The sequence below is a fragment of the Rana temporaria genome, chromosome 7 (assembly GCF_905171775.1).
Source record: "Rana temporaria chromosome 7, aRanTem1.1, whole genome shotgun sequence".
Classification (NCBI taxonomy): Eukaryota; Metazoa; Chordata; class Amphibia; order Anura; family Ranidae; genus Rana; species Rana temporaria.
This window is the reverse complement of record NC_053495.1, coordinates 112,653,072-112,673,527: the sequence shown is the minus strand read 5'-3', so window position 1 is coordinate 112,673,527 and position 20,456 is coordinate 112,653,072. Positions and strand designations below refer to the sequence as shown.

At 45.3% G+C, this 20,456-nt stretch overlaps 1 protein-coding gene across 3 annotated transcripts in view; it reads right to left on the bottom strand.

The window, feature by feature from the left end:
- Positions 1 to 2,621: 2,621 nt before the first annotated feature.
- LOC120945568 overlaps positions 2,622 to 20,456 on the bottom strand; it is a 47,270-nt gene continuing 29,435 nt past the window's right edge. For 2 of the 3 annotated variants that reach the window (XM_040359832.1, XM_040359831.1), the window contains 2 exons: positions 9,532 to 9,693; positions 2,622 to 2,934 (listed from right to left, as the gene is read on the bottom strand). In XM_040359832.1, coding sequence (XP_040215766.1) covers positions 2,653 to 2,934; positions 9,532 to 9,693 — 444 coding nt within the window. In that variant the 3' untranslated portion in view covers positions 2,622 to 2,652. Of the gene's footprint in view, positions 2,935 to 9,531; positions 9,715 to 20,456 lie in introns of all 3 variants that reach the window. The other variant, XM_040359830.1, reaches the window with a different exon arrangement.

The window sequence follows — 20,456 nt, the reverse complement described above, 5'->3', positions numbered from 1 at the left end:
ACCCTGTTTAGTACCACAGACTCTACTGACTCATCTAAGGATCTAACCACAGGTTCAGGTGAAGTGAAGGCAGAAGCGCATCTGACCCCTTGTCATCTGAGGCCCAGAGTCACTACTTGTTAAGGAACTTGTTCCAAGTGTCCCTACTGAGGATCAGGGAAGCCAGTGCTCTCTGCGGTCTAACCAGGGGCCGCTGCCCTGCAAGATATTATGATTATGTTGTTTGTTTATTGCCTGCCTGTTCATTGTGATTCTTTATCTCTGCAAGTTATTGTTACCATGTTGTGATGCCGAAGACAGCATCTGTTAAAGGGGGGGGGGAGTGTTAGCGAGTGCAGTTTTTTTTTCCACTGCAGATGACTTTCAACCACCGCGGCTCTGCAGCTGGAGAGAAAGTCAGGAGGAACCTGGTTCCTCTATGGTTTCCTGGGTCACATGGGGAAGATCCGGTTGGATGCTGTTGCCCATGTGACTCTGGCAGCCATCTTGGGTCAGGACGAGCCTATTTAAGGCCCTGGCTCCTGGGTTTGGTGCGCTTTATGCGAGTGGGTAAAGCAGGGAAAGGTACCCCTTCTGTTAGAGCCAGTACTAGTGGTAGGGAAAGATTCAGGCTGAGGCGGGAACGCAAATCTCTTCTGGACATCTTCCCAATTGGGCAAAAAAAGGGCCAGGCCACATTTTGCCCCTCTCTACAGGAGCTGTTATTCTGGCTGGAACCCGCTCAGTTGACATTGTTATAACCGTGAATACACCTGTTTGGGCAGTCTTCCCACCAGGATTGTTGTGAACTGTTGTTGCATTGCTTCAATACAAGTTTATTATTGCACCTGACTGTGTGAATTACTGCCGCCGCACCACTCTGCACCCCACTTAAACCCAAATGGAAATGGCAAAAAGAAGAAAGAAAGCCTAAAAAAGGAAACTAATACAAATATCACACCTGAATTGGTAAATTAAATATAATAAATGTTTTTCTTTTGGGGTTAATACTGCTTTAACAATGCTGTTGTCTCTGTTGCTCCTTCAATCAGAGTGTAGGTACTCTAATACAGGAGTTTTGTTACTTGGCAGATTACCAGGTAAAGACAGAGGGGAAAAAGCCCCAAAAAAAAAAAAAAAAAAAATTGGGATGAGTGGGATTGCTGGAGGTAGTTGGGATAAGTGGCATTACTGGGGGGAGTTGGAATGAGTGGCAGTGTTGGGGGGAGTTGGGATCAGTGGCAGTGCTGGGGGCAGTTGGAATGAATGGCAGTGCTGGCGGGGAGTTGGGATGAGTGGCAGTGCTGGTGGGGGGGAATGGGATGAGTGGCAGTGCTGGGAGGAGGTCTGATCAGCTAACTTAGGTGCTCTTGATCAAGGTCATCTGCTGATCTGGGAACTGTAGCAGGGACTTTTAATGGCAACTATAATCACAGGTATTGGTGAGGGGTTAGTGATCGAAGGTCCTCTTAAGCATATGGCACCTCATCCCAAGTAGGTTAAATAGAGGGTTTTGAGAGGATGGAGGATTATTGCGGTGCCAATTATAAAACCAGATATAATCACAGGTAGTGTTACCCACTGTGTCTCCATCTTCACTTTGTCTCTGACTTTGTGGTGTCTCGCAGCAGTGACACCTATGCCGAAATCACTTCACATTCCTCACCAGTCAGCCGACCTCTAGTCTCTGCCCCCCAGCCATCCCATGAACTGAATAGGTGGCTGCAAAGAGGCTAAGTGGGAAGCCGCGGGCTCCAGGAACAGCCAAGCTGGGCGTCCGAGGAAAGGCTGGGAGAGCAGTGTGGTCTTCAGGAACAGCCCAGGATTTGGTGACCCCTGGCAAATCAATACTTTTTACCCTTCCCCCTCCTCCCATCCCAATGAAAACTCCTCTTACAAGTTTTAACCAGTGCTCGGCCAGACACTGATAGAAGTCACAAGACTGCTATATACTGCTGATGAGAAAAGGTATTTAGTTTATAGTTAATAAAAAAACTGCATTTCCACGTTCTGTGTACTGTGGAAGACTAGATATAGTGAATGCAGAGTCCTGGGTTATGTAGACATTGTTGTTACATTGCAGAGCTAGAGGCACAACTGCTAGAGTCTTCAGCCTAGGACACTTTGGTGTGTTGAATGTCTTTGTGTCCCCCTCGCCCCCTACAAGCTTTAACAGAACTAGTGGCGTAGCAGCCTGGAGCAAAGGAACTGAGTGAGAATACCCATACATTCAAATTTGTGTTGCATGCTGAAGACTCTAGCAACATCTCTAGATCTGCAAGAGATTGAAGGCTGGATGCAATGGAGGTGTTAATTGTATCATAAATATATCTTACAATACTTTCTTTGTGAACCATTTTAAGGGGCAAAGGAGAAAAACAAATTTCCTGAGCACTCAGAACTAGAGTTGCCACCTCATCCCTTTAAAAAGGAACACATCTGAATTACACAGGTTCTGAGGCTAATTTAATGCAGATAAGGCACCAAGTGAGTTTAATTACCACCTTAATCAGCCACAGAACCTGTGTAATTCAGATGTGTTCCTTTTTAAAGGGATGAGGTGGCAACCCTACTCAGAACACACCCTCAGTCAGTATTTCTATAACATTGCATGACAGATGGGCTTACTTTTTTTTTTATTATTATTATAAATGCTTTTATAACCAGTTTATTTCAGGAATCTTCTTCAATTACTACAAAACTTAGAGAACCTGAGATCCCCTCTATACCAGAATCTACGTTGTTAAATGTTTCTCCAAAAGAATCTGATAGATCCTCCATTTCCTGTTCATTCTCATTATCAATAAGCTTAGGGGCAGCTGTAGTACTTGTAGAACTTATATAGTCTTTGGGTCCTTTTTGTTGCTTCAGTAGCTGCTGTTTATCGTTTTCTGAGTTTTTAAAACCATCAGTATTGGATTTTGGTCTTCTTTGGGGTCTTTCAGGGGACTGGCCCTATTTGTGAAATAAGGAAAAAGTGAAATTAAAGACTTAAAAGTTTAAATAAACCTTAAGCACTTTCAATAATAATACAGTTTGGACGAAAGCTTTATCGCCATATTATGAGTGTTGCGAACATCATTTAAAAACTGCAATTACCGGTAGGTGGATAGTAGCCAGGGATAAAATGTTATGAAAAAACAAATACAGTAAAACTTTGGTTTGAGAGTAACTTGGTTTGAGAGCGTTTTGCAAGACAAGCAACATTTTTAAATACATTTTGATTTCACTATACAAGCGATGTGTTGATATAAGAGTAGCGTTATGTCACAACTGAGTATAAAATAGAGAGGCACCTCTAAGAGTCGGTTCACACTGGGACGACTTGGGATCCGACTTGAGGTCGCCTCAAGTCGTCCCAATTCGCGCTGTAGAGAAAAACAATGTAAGTGAATGGGAGCGGTGTTAATACACACTACTCAAGTCGCTCCGACTTCAGAAAAGGTTCCTGTACTACTTCAATCCGACTTGTAGGTGATTTGTACCCATTGATTTCAGTGGAAGTCGCCTCCAAGTCTGATCACTGTCTTAACTGAAGCGACTTTCCAGGAAGATAACATACATTTCTCAGGCAAACCTCTCCCTCCCCCTCCCTCCCCTAGAGCTGATTGTTGTTTGATTGGCCACTGGAAAGTCTCCTGTCCTGGAGACGACTTCAAGTCGTGTTGTAAATCGCCCCAGATCGCCCTGCACAAGTCGTGTTGGAGTTGCCTCTGAAAGTCGCGCTGGAAGTCGTGTCTCCCCAGTGTGAACCGACTCTAAGGCTGGCTTCACACTGAAGCGTCAGCCGCGGTGATGGTATAGCCGCGCTATTTGTAGCGCGGCTATACCATCGCGTTTACCGCGATATTCGGGCGCTAGCGGTGAGGTTTTAACCCCCGCTAGCGGCTGAAAAAGGGTTAATACCGCCTGCGTTGCGGTGGTATTATCGCGCTTTCCCATTGATTTCAATGGGAAGGCGCGGTATAGGAGCGGTGAACACACCGCTCCTATACCGCGGTAAAGATGCGGCTAGCAGGACTTTTGGAGCGTTCCTGCTAGCGCATCGCTTCAATGTGAAAGCCTTCAGGCTTTCACATTGAAGAGTACAGGGCATGATTTTTCTTGCGGTATAGCAGCGCTATTTTTAGCGCTGTACCGCATGAAAAACGTCCCAATGTGAAAGGGGCCTAAGTGTAGCAACATGGTTACATTTAATGAAGTTACAACATTTAGAAAATCACATGGTTGATGATTAAAACAGGCACATCTAAGTATGCAGGCATCCGGGGTAAAGCTGTCCACATAGACCATTCTCCTCACCGCCATTCATTGATGTCGTCCCTTCAACGAGCGGTTCAAGCCTCGCTTTCAGATCGATTTACTTCAGGGAAGTCTTCCCGGTCACGATTGCAGATTGACAGCAGTGAGAGCTAGTGGTGAGGACGGTCTATGTGGACCGCTTTACCCCAGATGCCTACGTACTTAGATTTGCCTCTTAATCATCAACCATGTGAGTTGCTAAATGTTGTACCTTTATTAAATGTAACCATATTGCTACACTTAGAGGCGCCTCTCTTCAATTTTATACTCTGTAGGTCCTTGCTTCTAATCCCCTTGGGGAGGCTGCCATTTGTAGATGGACATTTTATGGTTACACAACTTATCACATTGCTATAATCTTTTTTATATGAACTATAGACTAAAGGACTTATGAATAAATAGTTGTGGAACTAATCATTTGAGTTTCCATTATTTCTTATGGGAAAGGTGATTTGGATTACAAGCATGCTTCCGGAACTAATTATGCTTGCAATCCAAGGTTTTACTGTACATACTAGATTTATCCATGTACATAAAATGCAAGCCGATTAATGTGGCTGATTCTTGTTCATCAGTAAAAATTAAAAGCGGTCTCACCCACTGAGATTTCATTCACCTAATAAGGTAGTATAGTGCCTTATCAGAAATCATGTACTAGGAAGAAATTCAAGCTTCTGTCTCTCTAAATTGCAGCAGATGTAGGGCACAGTCCTATCAATTTCTCTTTGGGTTTTTCCAGGATGGCCTCATTTTGATGTACCACACTAGAGCCCTGAGTATTTAAATGGAGTTTCCAATGTTAAATTCATGGCTCGTACTCTATCCTTCCACACTGCCAGAAGGTGTTGTCTTGGCTCCTCAAATTCTGGATGGCTCCGCATTTAAAGCATTCCTGAAATTTGACCATTTAAGTCAAAGCTTCAGGTCTGCTTTAAAGAGAATGTGCCCATTTAAGGCAAAACAAAGGGTTTTCTTGTATGAACAACCCTACACCTGTTAATACCATTGTCATGCTCTTCCTTCACTTTGTTGCTCTCATCAAATAACCAGTGCTTCTGGGTGCGAGGAGCATATGACCTCCTTCTAGGATGCAGTGTTTTGACACCCAAATACTGTCAAATGAGGAGAAGGAGGACAACAACATTAACTGTCCAGCTCTGATGGAGGGACAAAGTGATAGGGGAGTGAGGGGAAGGTGATTAACAGGGGGGGGGGGGGGGGATAGTTTTGACTATTATAAAACATATCACTTTGCCCTAACTGGTCTTTTTTAAAGTGGTTGTAAACCCTTACAATACACTTTTTACTACAGGTAAGCCTATAATAAGACTTGCCTGTAACTACCCTGGATATCTCTTAAACCCGGGTAGCTGGTTTTGAAGATGTCCCCAGTATCAGGATGTGCCGACGTCATCGGTACATGCACACAGAAGCAACGGCTCGTTCGTGCCATTGCTTCAGCTGACGTGCGGTTACCGGCAGGTCCTGCGCATGCTATGCATACTAGCTCATTATGCCTTTGTCTAGCAGGGTTTTATTTGTAGTGGGTTTACAACCACTTTAATTCCCCATATGCCCCCAGAATATACTTGCTTTCTTTTGCTCACCAGTTGCTCCATTTGTAGCTGGAGGTCAAAAGAAATACACATTACTTACCCATATGAAGGAGCATATAACTGGACCAAACAGCACTGTCAAACATGGAGTATATTGCAATGCAGTAAATTCTATGCAGGTGTCATTTTGTAGGAAATGGCAAATAAAAATCATTAAAATGAGTGCCATAACAATTTAAGTTAATAGATCAGTTCTTGAATAGTCAATATTGTTGTGCAGCGTATTGAAATCATGCTGTGGAAGCTTCTAGTTTGCAGCAATAGCTTTGCTTTTATGGAGGATTAGCAATGAATTTCTTACAGCATGAGAAACAGGAACTGAATACAAACAAGTGCACTGAACTTGGATAGACGGTACATCCTGTTATTACATTACCATAGAATACACACTATAAACCTGCAGTGCCACCTGCTGGATAGATGGATATAATGCATTCAGTATATAGTTCACAGTACTTTACATTACACGCTGTTGTACTTCCAACACCCCTTCTTAACAGCATGCGCTTTGTCAAATTATATTCAGCTTCTTCTGGAAAGAACTATAAAGTTCCTTCAATAAAGGCTTGGTGAGTGCATCGGCAGTCATCTCTGATGGGCAGTATTGAATGTCAATAACACCTTGCTCTTGATTGTACCTCAGTAGGCTATACTTGACAAGGATGTGTTTGGTCCTAGGATTGACCCTTTCTGATTGCATAAGCTTTATACTGTACATCCCTGGTTGTCTTCAAAAAGGGGAATTGGTTTTGACATATCTATCCTAATGTCCACAAAAAGTTGAGGAATCCATATTGCTTCTTGACACAAGTGTGCTGCTGTAATGTACTCTGTTTCAGTTGAGGATATAGTGCCAGTTGTTTGATTTCAACTAGACCAACTTATGGTTCCTTCCCCATACTTGAAGATTAATCCACTTGTGGATTTGCAGTCTGTGCAGTCACCGGCCCAATTAGCATCCACATATTCAACCAGTTTTGAATCGGATGTTGCTGGTAACCGTAACTTAATTTGAATTGGTCCTTTGAGGTACTGCATCACTCTTTTTACTGCGTCCCAATCACGCTGACAGGGAGCTGCAACTTTTCTTCATAGTATGCCCACTGCTGCGGCTATGTCTGGTCTTGTCACAGTGGCAACATATAGCAGCTTACCGATTTGCTCTGTGATACCTGTCATTGTTGAGTAGCACGTTTTGTTCTTCATTGCTCGTTTCATAGCCTGGTTCCATACGAGTTTTCACTTCCTTTGCATCTTGCATATGGAATTGTTCCAAGATTTCGGAGATTTACTAAGATTGGTTGAGAAGATAACTTCCATTTTCATCTCTCTTTGGATTCCCACATAGTAGCCAATGTTCCCTAGCTCTTCGATTTTAACATTTTCTTTCAGCTTGTGAACTGATTGTAAGCCCCTTCTTGTTCAAACAGGATAGAATGTCATTGACATAGATAAGGATGTATATCCATCTGTCTTCTTGATTCCTGGAGTAGAAACAGGGGTCTGCTTTACTTCTTGAGAATCCCTCTCTGGTAAGTACTTTGTTCACGTTCTCATTCCACATCCTTGCAGATTCTATAAGACTGTAGATGCTCTTCTGAAGTTTACACCCAAGGTTGTCTCCTTCCTCAAACCCTGGTGGTTCGTCCATGTAGAGGTCTTCCTTAATGTCTCCTTAATGTCTCCATATAGGAAAGCATATGGGAAAGCAGTTTTAAGTCTAAGTGTTTGACTTGAATGCCCTTCCTGGCTGCAATGCTAATAAGTGCTCTGATGGTGGTGTGTTTTACGACGGGAGCGAATGTTTCATGGTAATCTTCACCAAATTTCTGGGAGTAACCCTTGGCAACTATTCTGGTTTGCATTTGTGGATATTCCCTTCTGTGTCTGACTTTCCTTTGAAAGTCCACTTACTTCCTATAGTTTTGCGGTTAGGAGGGAGATCTGTGAGTATCCAGATTTTATTTTCTTGAAATGACTTTAATTCTTCTTTTGCTACCTTTCTCTGTTTATTGGCTTTACATTTTGGCATGTCTTGCCAGGATGTTGGTTCAAGTATGCTGTGTGTTTTGACAGTGGATGTCAGTTTGCAGGGTTGTAACCCCTTTGTAGTCCAAGTGGATCTTCTGACTTCAGGCAGTTCAGCAGGATCTGGTGGGGAACTTGATTTAGGCATTAGGAGTTCAGCCTCTTGTTTTGACTTCTGCACAGGTTCGCTTTGGTCGATCTTTTCTTCTGGTTTGCTTGGCATATTCACTTCACATCTTTCAGGGATCTGTGTTTCTGGTGATGGGCTTGTATCAAAAAAATAAAACACTATGGCTTATTGTCACTTTGTCTGTCTTTGGGTGTAGGATTCTGAAACCCTTTTTTTGCTCGCTGTAGCCTACTAGAATACCCTCTATGTCTCTGTTCTCCTGCTTGGATCGCTTTTTACTTGGAATATAGGTATCTGTTTTACATCCAAACACTCCGATGTGCCCTATGCTAGGCTTTGATTCATGCTACATTTCGAATGGAGTACTTTTAATGGCTCTTGAGGGTCTTTGAAAGGAGGCAGCGGATGGATTTTTCATTAGAAGCAAAGTGGCCCCGGCATGCATCTAAGCTGTTGGAAACTTACAAACACACAGCTCCAGTGTATAGGCGTGCTGTGTCAGATCTTTATGCATTTTGCGTGTCCCGCGTCTTTCACTGTTTATTAGTTAATTACACATTTTTGGAGCTGCACTTGCTGTGATTATCGTTTTAGTTAGTTTTGGCACCGTATTGCATTTTTTTATCATTTCACCATATACACTTGCGCCAACGTCATTGGCGTATGCGCACTTAGAAAAGGACACAATAGTGCCGTTTCTATAGGGCCACGCACATGTCACATGACTCCGGGCTGAAGATGGATGCAGCCACCAGCGAGGACATCGTGGGCTTCCTTTGCAGGTAAGTGGAACATAATGGGCTAGTATGCAATGTTTACTTCCTCTTTAAGAGAGCTCTTCTCCTACTAACAACAAATGTAATCATTATTAGCGAGGATCATCTGAGACCTGAAAACGTTAAGGGTTCCTTAGCTGTAAAATAGGTGAGAAAGACTGATAAAAATACTATGTTAAAGTATTCTTGTTGCCTTACAAATATGTGTAAGGCCCCGTACACACGACCGAACATGTCCGCTGAAACTGGTCCGCAGACCAGTTTCAGCGGACATGTTCGGTCGTCTGTACGTCCGACCGGACAATTTTCCGGCGGATCGGACAGGTTTCCAGCGGACAAATGTTTCTTAGCATGCTAAGAAACATGTCCGCTGGAAGCCTGTCCGTCGGACATGTTCGGTCGTCTGTACAGACTCACTGGACATGTCCACTCGCCCGAAAGCCCTTGCATGCGTCAAAGTGATTCGACGCATGCGTGGAAGCATTGACCTTCCAGGGCCGCGCATGTCGCCGTGGCGACGGCGCGGCCACGTCACCGCGTATCGTGTCCGCGCGGATTTCTGTCTGATGGTGTGTACAACCATCAGACAGAAATCTCCGAGCGGACATGTCCGCTGAAAACGGTCCGGCAGACATCAGCGGACAGTCCGTCCGTGTGTACGAGGCCTAAGGTATTTACTTGACCAGATGACAATACTTACACTGGATTGTTCTTGATTAGGTTCTTGTCCTGGTCCTTCATCATTAACGTGTGCAATAGGTACCTCCTGAACACCAAAACTTAAATTCAGGTCTTCTACATTCGGGGGCATTTGCTGTATTTGCAGGTTTTGTTCTCTGTGGAAAATCTTCTTGAAGCATTTCTGCATTTCTCTGAAGCATGTCTGCACAAGAAATAACAGTTTTAGCAGTGTTTCGGCTGTGGTAATTACATTAGTGCCAAAAGGTTAATTACTGTTGAAAATTAATTACTATGCCAAAGTAAGCTAACTTGTGAACAAACCGTAAAAAGTTGGGTCATTTACTATGCACTGGATGGATATGAAGAGGTATGACAATTACATTGCATGTAAGAAAATTCCCACAAATTTCTATTCTATTTATAGGCCCATTGCCATCGGAGAGCAGCTTCCAAGAAATGTAATAATGAACATATGCTTTTTGGAAAACAATAGCGTAGCACGCAGGTTTCCCCTATTAACACTGACTGTTTAATTGGGGAATTTCGTGATTTTCTTATCCTCAATACATGGTTGAGGGCAAGAAAATTGCATAATGTATGGCCAGCCTTAGACTAGCAGATTAAGGTGGACTTACAAACAACTAACAAATTAAAGCCAAACTCCAGAAAACACTTCAAAAGCAGTTACAGAAAATTGTGCTTTTTCCTTTTGGGATAAAAGTTTAACATAAATGTATAAAAACGGTATGGAGTCATTTGCACTTGCTCCAGCTTCAACACACATTGATGGCTAGTTTACACTTGCTTCAAAACAAGGCTTCGGACAGGCTTGAATCCCTGCCCCCAGCCCAGACTTACCGGTTATCAGTTACCGGGTCCTCAGTGATCGATGGCTGACACTTTAGCAGCTCCTATCTATCCCGGCTGCATGTTAGCAGTGTCAGAGCGCCGGGAGATCTCCTTCCCAGGCTCCTCCTCCTGTCCCATCAGAAGACATGCCAAAGCAGAGGAGGAACCTGGGAAGGAGATCTCCCGGTTCTCTGACACTGCTAACATGCAGCCGGCTGGGACAGATAGGAGCTGCTAAAGTGTCAGCCATCACTGCACTGGAGACCCGGGGACACCCCGCAGGAGATGTCGGCAAATGCTGACACACACTGTAGTAGCACACTGGCGCTCCCCTCGCTATCACACTGCGCCCGAGACTGGAGCATTGCTCTTGCCCCCGCCTAGTCCTGGCCCCTGGTGTCACCCCTCTGGCAGGTGTCACCGGGGGGGGGGGCCCGCACACCCATAGCAACGCCGCTGCGGTGACGTACAACACAACGATGAGCCTAGAAAAATGAAGTTCAATGCTTCCGAGCATGCGTCAAATTGTTTGCAAGCATGCATGTTTTTTTCTAGGTCGGAATTCCATACAGACGATCAGAATTTCCATCGGAAAAAAAGAGAACATGTTCTCTTTCTAACGGAAATAGTCCGATGGGGCATGCACACAGTCGGAATATCCGATGAAAAAATTCCGTCTGACTTTTTTCATCTGAAATTCCGACCATGTGTACGCGGGATTAGGCAACATTTACTTTGGCCACCCCTAAAACTCTCCCGGCAGCAGAAAAATGCTAATTGTGGCAAAAAGGCGGTATCGCAACATTTGCCGAAACGTTCCTCTTCTGGAAGCGATTCTTCTGCGTTCAGGAGAGGGACGTTTAACTTCCCCTAAACTCTGCTGCTTCTAAACTCTGATAAACGCCTATGTGTAAATGGATACATCGTTTTTTTTTTTTTTGATTCCAGGGGCTTTGGCAAAAAAAATGCCCAAAACTCCTAAACTAGGAGCAGCAGTGTACAAGAGGCCTTACTGCTACCTTGTCTGGACAGCATGGTTTGTTCAAGTATTGTACAGGACACCGGGAATACAAAAAAAGGCCTTGTTTTCAAAATCAAAGAACACTTGTATTTTTACGCAATAGAAGTACATTAGATGGTATATTGGTGCAGAGCTTCATTTTAGTAAAAAAAAAAAAGTAAGCTTAGCCTTTAGACCCCTTTCACACCGAAGCACTTTTTTTTTTGTGGTGCTTTAGCAGTGTTTTAGCGTTGCTTTCCAGGCGCTAACGGGTCGCGTTTTTAAGGTCACATGACAACGTGACCTTAACCTCTTGCTGACCAGCAGCTGCAGTTATACTGCGGCAGGTTGGCTCGGCTGCGCAAATCGCCGTAGGTGCCCCGATCTGTCCACCGCAATGTCGCAGTCCCGCTAAAAACCGCTGATCACCACCGTTACTAGTTAAAAAAATAATAATAATAATAAAAATGCCATAAATCTTTCCCCTATTTTGTAGACGCTATAACTTTTGCACAAACCAATCAATATATATTTTTTTTTACCAAAAAGATATAGCAGAATACATATTGGCCTAAATTTATGAAGAATTTTTTTTTTTTTTTATTGGGTATGTTTTAAAAGCAGAAAGTAAAAAAAAAATATATTTTTTTCAAAATGTAATTCTTTTTTTTGTTTATAGCGAAAAATATATAAACCGCAGAAGTGCTCAAATACCATCCCAAAAAAAGCTCTATTTGTGGGAAAAAAAAGGACATACCGTATTTATCGCGGTATAACGCGTTCCTGCGTATACCGCGCACCCCTAAAGTGACCCCCAATCCTGTGGAAAAAAAGTTATTTTTGTACTTACAGTTTTGGTGTCTTGCGCGGCGTCCATCGACGGCCTCGTCGGGTCCGGCGTCCTTCTGCGGCTTCGGGTGTCCTTCAGCGGCGGGTCCGGCGTCCTTCTGCGGCGTCCTCCCCGCTCGTTTCCCGCGCCGAGTTTGAATACTGCGCCGACATATACAGAGCGCAGTACACTCGTGTATTGTCGGCAATGCTCGAGCTACCCGCACTGACGTCCTGTACGTCCAGGACGTAAGCGCGGAAAGAGCCGAGACTGCCCGACTATACCCGAGTGTACTGCGCTCGGTATATGTCGGCGCAGTATTCAAAACTCGACGCGGGAAAGCGGGTATCGGCGTATACCGCGCACCCATGATTTTGCCCTGATTTTCAGGGCAAAAAAGTGCGCGGTATACGCCGATAAATACGGTACATTTTATGTGGGTACATCGTTTCATGACTTCGCAATTGTCAGTTAATGTAACGCAGTGATGTATCGCAAAAAAATGGCCTGGTCAGGAAGTGGGTTAAACCACCCAAGGCTGAAATGGTTAAAAAAAAATGCCTGTTTTGCGGCGCTTTCAAACTGCTTTTAAGGGCAGGGGCGTTTTTGGAGCGCTTTTTACAGTGCTCCAAACACGCCTCAAAGATGCTGCTTCCAGGACTTTTTCTACCGCCCCTCAAGCGCACCACCCCAGTGTGAAAGCATCCGTTCAAATGAATGGCCAGTTTTAAGGCCATTTTCAGGCGCTGTTTTTAGCGCTAAAGCGCCTGAAAACGATTTCAGTGTGAAAGGGTCTTAATTAGAGTTGAGCGGACACCTGGATGTTCGGGTTCGACAGAACTTCGGAAAAAAGTCCGGGTTCGGGACCCGAACTTGACCCGAACTTGACCCCGAACCCAAACCCCATTGAAGTTAATGGGGACCCGGACTTTTGACTACTAAAATGTCTCTAAAAAACTAATGGAAAGGGCTAGAGTGCTGCAAATGGCAGCAAAATGTCGGTAAGAGCATGGCAAGTACTGCAAATAAATGTGGATCGGGAAATAACTATGCATTTGCCCATGGGAGGATAATGCTGTCTTGTGGAACAGGAGGTTGTATACCTTGAAGGAGAATGGCTGGGGTGAAAAAGGAGTGTGCTGCTATTGATGATCTCAAATAGTCATAATTGCAGTGCTGCTGCAATATGCAGAGTATCTTACAGGAACATATGCAGTGCTGCTGCAATTTGATTTGTGAAGCAGGACTGACTCCTATATATTTCTCTTCCTATAAGAACAATCAGGAACCTTTCCCTAAAGTATCTAATGCAGAGTATCTCACAGGAACATATGCAGCGCTGGTGTAATATGATTTCTGTAGCAGGACAGTCTGACTCCTATCTAATTCTCTCCCTCAGATCAGCAGCAGCCTTTCCCTACCCTATAGTGACAAGCTGTGCTATGTGCCTCTAGCTTATATAGGGTCTGGGTCACATGCTGGGTCACATGCTTCACTGGCCAATCACAGCCATGCCATTAGTAGGCATGGCTGTGATGGCTTCTAGGTCACAGGAGTAAAACAAATGGTGATTGGCTGCCCTGCAGCCTGCCATTACATTGCCGAACACCGGACCCGAACCCGAACTTACAACAAATTGTTCGGGTTCGGGTCCGGGTACAAAAAAAAAAAAAGTCTGTACTGAACCCGAACTTTACAGTTCGGGTTCGCTCAACCCTAGTCTTAATGTGCGTTCTAACATTTTTAAGAAACTGCCCACTAGATGGCGCTCTTCCCTTTCTATATGCGCACACACACACAGGAGCAATGGGAGAAATCACATGTGATTTAGACATAAATCACCCTGAATTCCTGTTCAAATCGCATATGATTCTTTGCAGTGTGATTTGCGCTTATTTATTTTGTATTGATGAAAATCGCACCGTAAAGTATTGGTACTTGTACTCACTGACCCTATCTCACTCCATCTCACCCCATCACACCACATCCCATCCCACCCCATCCTACCCCATCCCTCCCCACCCTACCCTATCCCATCCCACCCTACCCTATATCACCCCATCCCATCCCACCCCATCTCACCCCACCCTATCCTATCCCATCCTACCCCACCCCACCTTATCTATCTTATTTTCCGACAACAAAATCCGTTCTCGTAAATTCTGATCGTGTGTGGACAATTCCTACACACAAAATTCCATGCATGATCTGAATCAAGTACGAGACGAAAGCGCTCGGTCTGGTAAAACTAGCGTTCGTAATGGAGATAGCACATTCGTCACGCTGTTACGGATTGAAAAGCACGAGCCTGAAAATCGTGAATCGTCTCTCACCAAACTTCTACTAACACGACTAGTATTGACCTTCCCTTTAATAGTGCCATCGTATGTCTTGTACGTGACCGCGTTCTTGGCGTTTGGAATTTCTGACAACATTTGTGCGACCATGTGTATGCAAAACAAGCTTGAGCCAACATCCGTCTCAAAAAAATGCACGGTTTTGTTGTCGGAATTTCCGATCATCTGTACGCGGCATAAGGCTGTATTCTGAATGCCACCCAAAGTGTTTAGGAACTAACTGTTCTGGTCAAATAAAGGGTATCAACTAGGGTGACCACATTTCCAAACTGCCATTCAGGGACAATTTTGTCAGGGATGGGGGGGGGGGGGGGTGTTGAATGTAGTTTCGGGGTTGACGGGATTTTGATGGCGAGCGATTTGTCGGGTTGGAATTGGTGTTTTTGGCACTTATATCGTCCCAATACAATGCTTGGAATGTATTTTTATTATTACATTGTAATAATAGACTCCCTCAGTATGGCGGCCCCTTCTACAAACTATAGACCCCCTTCCCTCAGTACGGACCCCCCTCTACTAACTATAGACCCCTTTCCATCAGTGCGGACCCCCTCTACTAACTATAGACCCCCTTCCCTCAGTATAGACCCCCCTCCCTCAGTATGGACCCCCCTCTACTAACTATAGACCCCCCTTCCCTCAGTATAGACCCCCCTCCCTCAGTACGGACCCCCCTCTACTAACTATAGACCCCCTTCCCTCAGCACGGACCCCCCTCCCTCGGTACGGACCCCCCTCTACTAACTATAGACCCCCCTCCCTCAGTACGGACCCCCCTCCACTAAAGTATATACCCCCTCAGTAAAGACCCCCCCCACCAAGTATAGACTCCCCTCCCTCAGTACAGACTTCCCCCTTCAGAAAACAAAAAAAAAAAGCATCAATTGCCGCCACTGTGCCCATCAAACGTCAGCCACTGTACCCATCAAACTGCAGCCACTGTGCCCATCAAACTGCAGCCACTGTGCCCATCAAACGTCAGCCACTGTGCCCATCAAACTGCAGCCACTGTGCCCATCAAACTGCAGCCACTGTGCCCATCAAACTGCAGCCACTGTGCCCATCAAACGTCAGCCACTGTGCCCATCAATTGCCAGCCACTGTGCCCATCAATGGCGCTCGCATGTCACTTTTTTTATGCCTATTAAAGCCTATGGCTCTAATCAGGTGCTTCAAAAAAATACCCTGCCACTGTAATTCTGGCTCCCGATGCCCGAAAAGGGGCCAGACGCCTGAATAGGGGGTGGCAGTGGTGACAATAGATAGATTCATGCAATGCATGAATCTATCTATTGGTGATAGAGGGATGGCAGGAGAGAGGGGGTGGCGCCTGTGCGCTCTTTATGGACGCACCGCCACTGATTACATACATTAAAGGGAGTTTACTAAGACTGGAGCAGCTGTGCATGGCAACCAATCAGTTTCTAGCTTTCAGTTCCAAAGCTTAAAGCGGTCCTCCACCCTAAAGTGGAGTCCCGCTGATCGGAACCCTCCCCCCCTCCGGTGTCACATTTGACACCTTTCAGGGGGGAGGGGGGTGCAGACACCTGTCTAAAGACAGGTATTTGCACCCACTTCCGGCTACGGGCGAAAGACGGGCATTCCGTCACATCCCGTCTGTCGCCCGTTGTGTGCTGGGAACACTCGGCTCCCAGCACACAGCGTGTGAGCCAATCGGCGGGCGCAGCGCGACTCGCGCATGCGCCGTAGGGAACCGGGCAGTGAAGCCGCAGCGCTTCACTTCCTGGTTCCCTCACCGTGGATGGAGGGGGGAGCAGCAGGGTGACGAGCGATCGGCTCATCCTCTGCTGCGATCACCGCTGGACTCCAGGACAGGTAAGTGTCCTTATATTAAAAGTCAGCAGCTGCAGTATTTGTAGCTGCTAGCTTTTAATATATTGTTTTAGTGGCACATCCGCTTTAACTAAACAAGCTGAGGCTAGAAGCTGACTGGTTACTTTACACAGCTGCTCCCCTCATTCTGCTAAGCAGCAAGCATATTACAAGAATGGTAGGCATTTAGAATGCATTCAGTCACATAACCTGGCAAAGTTACAAACACCAAAAGGCCTCATTTAATAAACAGCAATGCAGAATATACAGTAATAAGCAATGATTATATGCACAAGTACAGAAGCCCATCAGATGTAGCTGATGACAATGTAAGGTACAGTTTGATTGGCTGCTATGGATAACAAGTAACAACACTTGGCACATGGCTACACTCACAAAGCAATATAATACAAGTGTACTGTATGGCTTAAATGTGCAATCCTCTGGACCTTGTATATCAGATGTGTACAGTGTATAGCAGAGACACTCACCTGGGAAACTTCATACAGCATTGTAATCTGGATGAAGGGCTCAAGGCATTCAATTCCCTGTTCTGGGAGCAGAAGAAGCTGTGACAGGAGATCTCCCTCTTGACTCGACTACTGCTGCTGTTCCATCAGTCACTCCCGACTCCTCTACACAGGCACAGTGTGAGCTGCCAGCCAACTTAGCCAAGGAAGTGATTGCAGTGTCCTCCTGCACTGCATCGCTGCACTCCCTGCCACTTCCAGTCCAGGGACAGCAGTCACAGAGGAGGAAGGGCAAGCCTATGAGGCCCTGGTCCTCACTGCAAAGCCCAGGCAGCCGTGTCCATCCTGTCAGAGACACAGCCCCGCCCCTGCTCTCCACTGGAGTTGTCACATCCTCTCCTCGGCAGACAGTAATCCAGTGTGTCTGAGCCGCTGGATTATTGTCTGTGGGGCTTCCCCTGCAGAGTTAGCATGGCGGAGTCTGGAGAGCGTTAGGCGCGGAGGAGGAAAGTTAACAAACTCCTCCTCCGCTTTGCATGCTGGGGAGAGTCGGGCTGTGATGAGGTCACTGGTTGTTAGATGCCAGGCGGCCCTAGCATAGGGTGACCAGACATCCCCAGTTTCAGGGGACAGTCCCCTGATTGAGGACACTGTCCCCGGACCAAGTCTGTCCCTGTTTTTGTCCCCAGATTGGGATTAATAGGGGGCAGGGGCAATTTCAAAGAAAGTCAGTGCAGAATTAAAATAAAAAAAAATTGAATTACACACCCCGCTCCGCCGTGCCTACTAGCATAGGGGGGTTGTATTTTTTCCATTATCTGTGCCCCTTTCTGATGATCATGTGCTGAGCGGAGGAAATAGTTTCGGGCGCATGCCCATTCAGCTCCGCCCACATGTTATTCTGCCTTGGCTCAAATCCCGGCCAGCCACCTGCCTATCTCCTTGCCTTCCCTGGCAGAGTGATCTTCCTCCGCTCCCCACCCAGTAGTAGCCGGGGTCCGAAGAGTAAGACTTGACAGGCTGTGAGGCGGGCGGCGATGGGCAGAGAGTCGCTGATTGTTGCCATTACTAGTAAAGAAAAAATATGTCCCTGGATTTCATTTAAAAAATCTGGTCACCTTACCCTAGCAACAAGTGACCAGAGTCTCAGGTGGAGCTGGAGACAGAGCGAGCGCCAGCGCTACTGCAGGGTTTGCTCACTCTGTCAATTCCATTCCGGGACTCTCTATTGTCCCGGAATGAAGGTGCCTGGGACCCAGGACAGACCTGCTAATTGCGGGACTGTCCCGGGCAATCCGGGACACGTGGGCACCCTAGTATCAACACTTCTTTCATTGTACAGTAACCAAGTTTAAATCAGAACTGCACTCTCTTAATCAACATTGACTATTTTTATTCTTAATGCTGCTAGCATTAGTAAATGGATAGGAAAGTATATCATATTTTTATGCTTTAAACATTTTTTTTCATTTCTTCAGTTATTTCCTGGTTTCAATGCCCAGACAAATGATGTCATACATTCCAGGAGTCTTCAGTAGGGGAGGAGGGTATTTCTCAGCTAAGCACACCCTCTCCTGTCTGCATGCCTGAGCTAAGGGCAGGTGGAGTCCAGAAAAGAAATGTTACATTAATCATCTGCCATTACTCAAGATGGCCACAGCCAGAAATGCTAAGGGGTGTTTTTCAAAGCGATTTCTCAACAAAATAAAGCATGGAGACACTGATGGATGGGTGAGTTTGCTTTGAATATTAAAAATCAATTAACCACTTAAGACCCGGACCATTATGCAGGTTAAGGACCTTGCCCCTTTTTGGGATTCGGCACTGCATCACTTTAACTGACAATTGCATGGTCGTGCGACGTGGCTCCCAAACAAAATTGGTGTCCTTTTTTTCCCACAAATAGAGCTTTCTTTTGGTGGTATTTGATCACCTCTGTGGTTTTTATTTTTTGCGCTATGAACAAAAATAGAGCGACAATTTTGAAAAAATTCTATATTTTTTACTTTTTGCTATAATAAATATCCCCCCAAAATATATATATATATATATATATAAATCTCCCTCAGTTTAGGCCGATACGTATTCTTCTACATATTTTTGGTAAAAAAAAACAAAAAACGCAATAAGCGTTTATCGATTGGTTTGCGCAAAATTTATAGCGTTTACAAAATAGGGGATAGTTTTATTGCATTTTTATTAATATATTTTTTTTTACTACAAATGGCGGCGATTAGCAATTTTTTTTTTTCCGTGACTGCGACATTATGGCGGACACATGGGACAATTTTGACCCATTTTTGGGACCATTGTAATTTTCACAGCAAAAAGTGCTATAAAAATGCACAGTTTACTGTGAAAATGACAATTGCAGTTTAGGAGTTATCCACTAGGGGGCACTGCAGAGGTTAAGTGTGACCTTATATGTGTTTCTAACTGTAGGGGGGCAGGGTTGGACGTGTGACGTCATTGATCGTCTTTCCCTATATCAGGGAACAGACGATCAATGACACTGCCACAGTGAAGAACAGGGAAGGTGTGTTTACACACACACCTCTCCCCGTTCTTCAGCTCCGGTGACCGATCGCGGGACACCGGCGGCGATCGGGTCCGCGGTCACGGAGCTTCGGACCAGGTCACGAGTGCGCCGAGACCCCACGGCTGGGCTTAAGGAGACACGTACAGGTACGTGATTGTGCCCAGCCGTGCCATTCTGCCAACGTATATCGGCGTGAAGGGGTGCTTAAGTGGTTAAGTAGCATTTTTGTTTTTTGCTGCTCAGATGAAGTTAGTTCCGATCACTGGCTCATGTGCAAGGGACATCGGTCCCGAGGAGGAAGGAGGTAGTTAGTACCCCCTGCGATTTCCACCTGCAATGCCCACAGTGCCCCCTATCAATGCCCATGAGTGCCACCTATCAATTCCCACAAGTACCACCTATAAATGCCCACCAGTGGTGCCAATCAGTGCCCATTACTGCCACCCATCAGTGCCCATTACTGCCAGCTATCAGTGCCACCTATCAGTGCCCACTAGTGCCACCTATCAATGCCCATCAGTGCCACCTCTTAGTGCTGCCTATCAGTGCCCGCCAGTGCCGCCCTATCAGTGCAGCCCATCGGTGCCTATCAGTGCAGCCCATCAGTGCCTATCAGTACAGCCTCATCAGCGTACATCAATGAAGGAGAAAAATTACCAAAATTTGCAAAATTTTATAACAAAATAGAAAAAATATATATTTATTTTTAAATTCTGTCTTTTTTTTTTTAACAAAATAGAAAAATCGCAGAGGTGATCAAATACCACCAAAATAAATCTCTATTTGTGGGAAAAAATGCTAAAAATATAATTTGGGTATAGTGTTGTATGACCGCAATTGTCATTCAAAATGTGTCAGTGCTGAAAGCTGAAAATTGTAAGTGCCCAGTAAGCAAGTGGTTAAGATATGCCAAGATGGGCCACGCCCCCTGGAGCTCCTAAGATGGCAGCTTAGGAACGGAGCTCTGCTCACCGCTAGCCGTTTGACGACGATAACCGGAGATTTGGATCCTATACACCCGTGAAAACGTCATCCGCGGATAGTGGAATCTTTGGTGATTCGAACCG